The following is a 9,743-nucleotide window of genomic DNA, read 5'->3' on the forward strand; positions in this document are numbered from 1 at the left end:
CATGGAAAACTGTCCTCCAGCTGGCAAGAGGCGGGAAAGGGAGAGTGAGTTGCCTCTCCTCAGTGCAGGGGGGAGCAGTTACAGCACATTTCTACCGTGCTGTCTAGGGGGGTGTCTGTGAGGGAAACGCTTTGACTGGGGTCAACTTCCTGCCCTTTCCTGAGGGACCGCACACAAACGACAGACGGAGGAGGCCGGTTAAAGTCTCCTTTAAGGGAAAATCAACCCGCATGGGATTGACGTAGAGTTGGACCAATAGGTTTACAAATCTCCTTCCTCCCCGGCTCGGATTGGCTGCCATGCCCGGCGGAAGGTGGGACTTCTGCTCAAACCGGTGGCGGCAAGGCCTGCGCTGGCCGCCATGGAGGCCGTGCTGGAGCAGGTGGGGCAGCTGCCCGCGCTCCTGGCCGTCTCCCGCTCCGCCCTGGTGCGGGACTGGGACTCTCTGACCCTTGACAGGGCTTTAGAGTGGGCTCGGTATTTCCAACACCTCCACGACCGCTTCCGCACTCGGCCTCGGCTCCGGGAGGCCCTGGCGCGGCGGCTGCGGCGGGGTCAGCCCAGCCCTCTGCTCGGCTTCCCCCACCTGGGCCGCTGCCCGCAGCTGCTGGGCCTGGCGCTGCTGGAGAACCGCGCTCTGTCGCCCGCCGCCTGCCGCCGCCTGCTCCACAGCCTTCTGCAGCCTGCCAGGGTGGAGGCCGACTCCGAGCCCCGCAGCCTGGCGCTCCTCGCCCGGCGGAAGGCCGCCTCCCGCTTGCTGGCCCTTCCTTGCGGCCCGCCGCGGCCCTCGGAGGGGCTGGAGCCGCAGGTGCAAGCGAAGGCGCAGCTTCTGCTAAGTCGGCTGCGGGAGGAGGAGCAGGAGGCCGAGCCGGCTGGGGAGGCCGCGGGGCGGCTGCCCTGGCTGTCGGATGTCCTGGAGCAGATTTCCCAGCCCCGGGCCTTCGAGGTGGTGGCGGCGGCGCTGCTGCTGGTGAGGCAGGAGAGTGGGGCTGAGCAGGCCGGAGACAGGGGTCAGGATGGGAACAGCCTGGGCGGAAAACAGGCAAGTGCAACAGGAGATGACTATTCTGCCGGGCCTCTGCTTTCCTGGCTGCTGGGGAACCTGGAGCGATTTTCTGCCTTCTGCGTTTTCCTCCCAGGCTCCCTTCTTGCCTCACTAGCTGGCCACTATTCCCAGTTCAGCAGACCTTATTTGGACCTCTTAACCGGCTGGGGAAGCCACTTGGTCTATGACCCCTTGCAGGGACAGTGGGTTAGAAGTTGTCTTGACAAGGCTGAATTGTCCTGGGAGGAGCTGAGGGAGCGCTTCAGCTGCCTCTGTCAGGGATCTGTGCTGCTCAGGGGACAGACCCAAGCTGCTCTGAAACTCCTGAAGGCGCAGGATGGAGACTTTAAAGTTCGTGGCCTAAGTGTGTGGACTGACTTGCTGATGGAAGTAGAGGAGTATTTGAGGAAGGAAGCAGAGCGCTAATGTACGAACACAACAGCAACATGAAAACTTCTGAAATCCAGCAAATCTGCTTAACTCTACTTGATGTGAAAGGAAGAAAACCATACCTCGTTTAGAGTTGAAAACCGAGTGTTGTAGCTGCTGATCACACTGTTCCTGGCTGCATGTGAAATCTTTCAGAGAGGCCTGGTGCTTTCTTGTAATTGCACTATTAATTCTGGTCACCGCAGGAAGCGTGTGTCTTTTCAGTACTTGCTGCTTGCCTAATAAAATAAAGAAAATTTGTTCTCTTTCAAATATAGAACATTTTTCTGTTTAGAAAATATTGCGGTTCAGATATGGTCATGGTAGTCGTGTCTCTTAACTGTTGGAGGCTGACAAAAAACTCAAAGGGAAGGAGTTTCAAACATGAAAACTCCAAATTGAGGGTTAATTTGTCTTCATTGGGCTGTCTGCTCTGGTGGCTGCTTTCATGCTTCTGTAGCTCCTGCACATGACTTAGCCCCTAGGTCTAAGTGAAGGTGAGAGAAAGCCATCTGGAAAGCTTTTTCAAAAGTGCTAAAATTAGAAGGCTTTATTAGTTGCTGTATTATATGATAATATGCAAGTATTTCCTAAGAAAACTGCAGTAAAATGTAGGGTGTTCTATGTGGTTTTCTTCCCTTTTCAATAGTCTGTTACATGATTTTTATTTCTGTTTCGTGGAACAGAAAAGTGAGTGGGTGACAAACACATGACTTTTTTTTTTTTTTACTTCACTCTGTTATGTTTAATCAGCTTCTGTGAACAAAACTTGATCAGAGTAGTTTTTATCTTACCTTATCACTGTCATTTAAAATGAATTTTGTAATGCAGAGGTAGCATGTTCCTACATACTTAGCTCTGTAAGCTAGTATTACCAAAGCAAGCAGTGAGATAAGAGATAGAATAGTGAGGAACATGGGGGAAATGTATGTGAATGCTGCAAAACGAGGTCTTCATTAATGTCTCATGGAGATTACCTGTCAAAGTGTTCCTCTAGCCCATATTTTTATAGGTTCAAGATGAGTTGAGACAACTCTCTCTCTCTTCTGTTGCTGAAGTCCCTTTAGGATGGGTTAGAAGGTGCTTTGCTTCTGCTTATAAGCTTAAAAAAGCAAACGAGACATTAAAAAGTATAAACTGGATTTGAAGCTAATTAGAGTAGTAGTCTGTATTAAAACATAAAATAGTGTGTACAACCGTGGCAGATATTTCTGTATCACAATACTAGAGAGGGAGGAATCTTGTTATTTTAAAATGGAAACAATCAGTACAAGGGGCTTGTTTATCTGGGAAGAGAAATAATGCCTTTTCTAACTTGGATGGAAATAATTAAAGACATACATAAGTTCTTATTCTTCCTCCTCTTCTTCTAAAACTAAAGAGATACTCAAGGATAGCACACTTAAAATTCTTAGAAGGACATGCTGCTAATCATACCTGCCTACCAAAAATATGACTGTTTTCTTTGGATTCCTTGCTATATCATGTCAGGGAGGCAATGAAGTTATGGAGATCTGCAGATGAACATATTCTAAAAGCTACAGCTGAGGCAGTCATCTTGCTCTTTCTTAAACAAGGTTGTCCCCCCTTCTGGAACTTGTGGTGGTCAGTCTTACAAGAGCACCTTGTCAGTGAACTGGAGGACTGAGTTGTTATTTCTGTGGTATCGAAAGGAATATGAACACTGTCTATAAGCGTTTAAAACTGCTTGGAAGTATAAAGTATGAAGTTTGAACTTATGTTGTCTAGCCACAGCTCCCAGCGTTCTGTAGTTTTGGCATTTGGTATGGAAACTTCACTTGAGCTTGCTCTTAACGCTTTTAACAGGCATAAGGTTTTTTGTCTGTTAGAATACTTTTTGCTATCAGAGGTTCCTGATGAATGATATACCCAAAGATAATAGGCAAAGCTATTCCCTTCTCCCTGGCTATATGTTAAGGGTGAATATAAAATGTTGCAGAAATGTTACAAAAGTTTTAGTGACAAAAAAAAAAAAAAAAAAAAAAAAAAAAAAAAACCACCAAACCAAAACCCTTATCGATGCTCCTTCTTTTGCATGGAAATCTAATGGGAAAAGTTGGGTTGAAGCTGCTGATGTTCCCTCTCTTAGTGAGGGATAATTGACATCAACTATTTAAAAAGCCAACTGTTCCCATGTACCTGAGTGACCAATTTCAGTGAGAGTTAAGTCTTGGTTTTGCTTGTCAAAGCAGATATATGTCCTAATTTACTCAGCATGTTGACTGCGAGTTCAGTCTCTTAGCAGCTTTTAACTACTTCTAGGATAAATCTGGCGCTTGTAGGGAGCTCTTACTTGCACCATTTCAAGTCTTGCTTTTTGATAAACTTAAGCTTTCTCTTATAAAATTCAGTTCATGACAGATGTCTTCTTTCCAAGTAATTTAGCTTTACGCCCTTTACTAGCTAAATGCAACTGCAGAATCTCCTACTGCAGTAGCTAGGAAGTAACAGGCTCTTCACTGTGACTTTATTGAGAAAGTAAAGAAATAATCAGGGAGGGGAAGGCAAGAAATGGGCCAGCGTAGACCATACATACTTGATTTCCATTTCTGTCCTCCTTACAGGAAAACTGAGTAGTAAAAGGTAGTTTAGCCTTGGTGAGGCAGAAGCACCTGGTTATAGCAATTTTGCAGAAATGTTCCAATCTGTCCCAAATACATTATAAAGAGGTGCCAGATCCATGATTACTGAATTCCAAAATCCATATGGCATTTATTGAAATAAATGCAGCAGTCCACATCCCCTATTATTTTGGCATACTTGTCAAGTTTGCCAGGTAGCCGTGTAAATGACATTCAGTTAAATATTTTGGAACTCCATTTTTAATAAAAGTGTAAATAGGAAAGGAAAAAGTGTGATGTCTGTAACCTCCTCCCTCTGTGTGTTTGCAGCTTGTATTTGCATGCTGAGGTTTGCAGCCCCAAACTTTGCAAACTCTTGAGCTAAACAATCTCAACTGTCATGGGAAATAAGATATTAGAAATGACAGACTATGGCCTCTTCCCCCACCACCTTTTCCCCCTTTTTACTAATAAAGAGAGTCAGATCTTTGCTATTTTCTCTATTAAAAGGATGAATGAAGGAACAGTTATATTCCTGTATCAGAAGGTGGGTAAGTATTGAGGCTTCTTATTTTACATAGTGAATCATGAGGATTTTATTTGCCCGGTAAATAGCTAAGATGGATACATTTTGCTACTCCTGATTTTTTATTTATTTTTTTTTTAGTAAGGGAAAAACATTTTACCTTTTGTCAGACAGTACTGTAACTCTCCACAAGTGACATACGAAGAGGCGTGTGGATACTAAGTTGCTTTCTTCCTCTTGTGAGGTGTCTGTTACCTTGTAATAACCCTACTAAGCAAAATTTAGAAGAAAACCAATTATATATTTTTCTAGTAATTTATGGTATGTATCTCGGTACTAGAATGTGGTCTAGAATAAATAATAGCATAGAATAAAAATAATAGTGTAGAATAAATTGTTCTTTTAGGAAAAAATAGAAGCAGCTTGGTACCATTCAGATGAATATATGAGCCCAACTGTGACTGAAAGAACACGTGTTAAATTCAGAGTGTCTGGTTGAAATGTCAAGTCCAATAATGCATTAAAATGAATTCTTGTCTTGCATGCAAGGTTTCTTTCCCCCACACCCCGACTAGGTGAATAAGGGTCTAATGTTCTTGTTCTTCAGTGACAACGACAAGTGATTTCTTTCTTTGTTTTGTTTTTCTTGTGTGTAAGAATATTTTTTTAGGTCATGGAGACAGACTAGTATTTTGATTGTGTGGCAGTAGTATTTTCAGGTACGGTTTAACTAGAAAGCTGAGTTGAAGGTGTATGGTTAATTTTAGTTCAGCTGTTTCTGAAAGATGGAAGTTTTAAAGCTGAATTCTGTTCCTCGTGAAGAGTTTGGATGAATGACCTGTTGCAGAGAGCAAGTGACGGCCCCAGACCATTGCCATGCAGAATACAGCAAAGATGCACCGCTAGCATGGGACCCATACGCTTGAGAATCTTAGTTTTGTGGGCAGAGTTATGGAAAAATAAAGTGCAAATGGAAATAGTGAGGAGAAAAGGCAGAAAACTGCTCCCTTCTGAAGGCCCTGGAGAAAGGGTAGGTTACCCCTTTACCAAAACTGAGTGGCTTTGCTACTGCTGGGGACAACTTTGGGTCTGTGAATGGCGTGATTAAAAAACAAATAAATCAAAAGACTTTTTATTTGATGTTGGCTGCTCTGCTAAAGCACTCAGCCTCTGCCTTCCCTAGTGACGACTTGGATCAATGGTTTAACAGGCAAGAATATTAAGGTAGTGAATGAGAAATGTAGCTCTGTGTGCAGGGTAGGAAACTGCTTATTTAAATAGAGGTTGCTCTCACAGAGGTGAGAGCAGAAGAACAATATCCTATCTGCCTTGCTATAAAATAGACTTGAATAATCACAAGTATGGTCAGGAAAAATAGCTTTTATCAGTTAATAATTAATATAAATCCTTCTCACAAGCTGTTTGCTCTCAGTATTGTGTCTGTCTCATGAGGGATTAAATGTTATTTTGACCAAACACATCATTCTGTATTAATCACTGTACTGAATTTCAGATTAAGAGATGATAGACAACCTGGAAACAGTTACATGTTTGTTCTCCCTTACCTATATACTTTTTTTAATGTCTCAAAAAAAAAAAAAAGTCTGTAACAATGAACTAGACCGGGGGTAAACACACAGCTAAGGTGCATTCTCTTATCATTTTTCAAATACATGTTCAAAAGTTGTTAAACTGGTTAATGTAGCTACTACTTCAATACTGAAGTCATTCGTGTAGCAACAGCACTTTAATTCCTTGTGTGCCAGTACCTTAGAGTTACTGATATTGCTTTCCATATTTAATTATATCCTAATAGTTTTTCATTGTGTCCGTTCTTTCACAATTAGAGACCTTTGTCCCCATTGTCTTTAATTAGAGTGGTTGGCATTTTACTTACAGTTAGTGTTTTGAATCATCTCAGATACCACAGAGGGTGGCAGCAGAGTCTCTCTGCACAAATGGGCTTGGACTTCTGATCCAAAGGGAGAAGCAAAGCTCGGGGGCTGTTTCTAGAGGCAGAAGAGTTGCAGGGAGTAAATACCCACTGTTGTGCTACCCACTCAGAAGTTTCCAATTGAAAAATCCCATTGAGAGTCTATTTTCTCCTTGCAGTTCTGATTTTACCAGCTATTTAATTTAATGTAGGAACAGGTAATAATATAAACTGTATCCCCTAACTGTCTCTATCCACAGACCTGTTTTATTAATAATATTAGGTATTCAGCTCTTAAATTCCTTTTCTATTACATGATAAATTCCTGTAGTATTATGTGATCAATTTACCGTAACCCTTAACTAGGACATTTTACCAGAAATGATAGCAGTATGCACTGAACAGAGAATATAGCAATCAAATTCTGAATTTTGCCTTGAAATGCACCTTCCTATTATATTTCTCCCTCTGGGAAGAAAGTCCAGGATGAATGCTCAGACATGGGCTATTCGTAGTGTGTAGCTCACAAAGAGGCTAATCCCTGCATCTGATAAAGCGTTATTTAAGTTTTTGGCAGTCATCGTGAGTTTTAAATCCCACCACAAAGATTCCATTTGAATGTTTTCCTAAGGACCGCTTCCAGGAATGAAATTATATGAACTGCTTTTACCTGCACGTTTGTATCCCTGTTCCTCTTATGGCGTGTTAGACTTTATGAGTATCTGAACAGGAAATCGTAATTGTGGTTGTGAGTTTCTGTACACAGTGCTTCTCTCAACATAAAGTTAGCAATGGAAGAAAATGATTATGTGCTTTCTATTGTGTATGATAAAAATTACACCCATAAAAATAAGCCAGCAATACAAGACAAATTGTTATATGATCCAATTGTCAGTTAAATGCATAGAGAAATACTTGATTTTAATGCTGAATAACTAGGAAAAATTGTGGGGGTTCATTTTTTTCCTCTTATAAGAGGAGGTAATGAATCCTCTTGAAATAACAGCAGGCCAAAATGTAAATGCAACCTCTATTTCCAATACTTACAGGCAGTGAAGTCATTAATATTTTCTTATTAATGTAAATGAGCTAGGTAAGAACAATTGATTTCTTCTAGGAATTAATTGGACATGATCAATCCCTAAAACAAGTGTGACAACAAGGTCATTCATCAGCTGCTTAATGATGCAATAGCCTAAGCTTGCCCTTTTGGCTAGGAAAAGATGCCATGCCCTGGGGAAAAGACTTTCAAATCGTTATGCTATTGGCAAAAAAACGCGTACTGTTGTCTCTCACAGCCTCATCATTCTTAATAGTGAGGTGAAAGTTGCTGAGTTCAGGTGTTTTACAATTTGCCTTGTGAATGGTACCTCTTTTCAAGCTTAAATTTCTTTCACATAGCTTTCCTTACACCTTATATTTTTACGAAATTTAACTATATATTAAGAGTGACAGTCAGCTGCTTGGTCTGGCCCAAACGTTTGAGAAAACACGTGGAGTGCTCTTCTTACCTACAGAAATACTACCAGTGTTTGTGTCCTACCGAAGCAGTTGTGTTTGTGTCCTAGAAGGGTTGATGGCACTCGTGAGGATGTGCTTAGCATTCTGCGGAGTTGGAAATATTTGTTGGGCTGTAGGAACACTTTCTACCTGAAATTAAGGGTCTCAACAGCTACAGAGGGATCTTTAGGCATTGGAAGTGATAAGGAAGAAAATATCATTTATGTCTAGATATTTTTTTTGACTCACTCTTGAGTAAGAAGATGCTTTTTTCTGGATTCTACCAATGAAATAATCTAACCCATCATTTATTTATTTGTTTTAAGTTAGTTTGAGCGCTGATTTCGCCTCCAGTTTACCTAAGTCTTTTGCTTTTTTGTTTACAGGTTTGCTATGCCCCAAATGCAACAAGCACCTTCCCTTTTATTCCTCATAAATGTGAACAAAAACTTGTTCAGGTTGAAAGGTAATATATGTTAAGGGAATACCAGCGTGACCATAGTGCAGAAAATAACTTCTGTAACGTGCAACTAGAATTTCTTATTACTAGTGGAGTAGTCAAGTAAATCTTTTCTACTATTTTTAAATTATTTTTATAACAAGTTAATTACTGCATGAACCAAAATTCAACAAGGCTACAAAAAACCCCCACACCTTCAAGCGGTATGCCAAACTGTCAGTTAACCTAAAGAGCACAGACAAGATCCAGCAGCAGGAAGCGAAAGCTCGAAACAGTTAAAAGGAAGATTCAGTGTTCTGTAATGGTGAGATTATCAACTTGATAGATAATTTATCAACACTTTTTTTGATTTTTCATTGTTTGCTTGCAATCCTTTGCAGAGACTCGGTGTCTTCCTAAAAATATGATTTTTTTTATTATTTTTTTTTGTGTCAAGCAAAAGTTTCTTGGCAAAAAGTAGGATCAAGTAAGTGGAATCCTGTGGCCTGTTAGGGGAAAAAAGCTGGGGTTGAAAAAAATGAAAAATAAGCAAAGAAGTAACAGTTTATTGCCTTGGTTATTGGTGTGTATCTGCGTACTCTGGATCTTCCTGATGCGAGGTTTGCAGAGACATGTGGCTGTTTTGAAGGCCACGTGTCCCTGGGTGATGCAACCTACACTCTGGATGCAGCATGAGCCCATGAGACAGTGCGGACCTGCAGGACAAGCATGAATACGATCCTGCTGTTAGTACTGATAGTGTTGTGGCAGGTTTTGCTTTCTTTGGCTTTTTTTTTTTTTTTTTAAAGTACAAGTTCTGGCTGTGTGAGGCAAAGAGCCTGGCTCTGTTACAGGTAGCAGGCCTGTGAGACTCTGCGACCTTCAGAGTGGCACAGTGGGCAAATTTAAACTGGGTACGTGTCATCATTCATCTTGCAAATCATTTTCACCGTAAATGCCTAGTGATAGTCCAAGGCCCAAGGAAACAGCTATAACTAGAGAAACGGTTCATCTTGTCAGAAGACTTCTGCCACTATTACTAGAGCCAACAAACTTTTCTTTTTTCAGAGTCAATGGAAAGGTTGAAGTGTGCAATTGCACAGCACGGGCCAGGAGGGGAGGTTGTGGTGAGGTGGGGATTGGTCTCTTCTCCCAAGTGACAGGCCGTAGGATGAGAGGAAGCGGCCTCAAGTCGCACCAGGGGAGGTTTAGGATGGATGTTGGGAAAAATTTTTTCACAGAAAGGGTTGTAAAGCATTGGAACAGGCTGCCCAGGGAAGTGGTGGAGT

At 41.7% G+C, this 9,743-nt stretch overlaps 1 protein-coding gene across 1 annotated transcript; it reads left to right on the forward strand.

Moving 5' to 3' along the window:
• Positions 1-332: 332 nt before the first annotated feature.
• On the forward strand, positions 333-1,471 carry FANCF (FA complementation group F). The gene has a single exon (XM_074149899.1). It carries the CDS (start codon positions 362-364, stop codon positions 1,469-1,471), a length of 1,110 nt encoding a protein of 369 aa, XP_074006000.1. The 5' UTR covers positions 333-361.
• Positions 1,472-9,743: the final 8,272 nt, after the last annotated feature.

This window comes from Numenius arquata, chromosome 6 (assembly GCF_964106895.1).
Source record: "Numenius arquata chromosome 6, bNumArq3.hap1.1, whole genome shotgun sequence".
NCBI classification, from domain to species: domain Eukaryota; kingdom Metazoa; phylum Chordata; class Aves; order Charadriiformes; family Scolopacidae; genus Numenius; species Numenius arquata.

Bases quoted from the DNA above. Each gene is read 5' to 3' on its own strand.
- FANCF (XM_074149899.1), top strand. From the start codon at position 362: ATGGAGGCCGTGCTGGAGCAGGTGGGGCAGCTGCCCGCGCTCCTGGCC.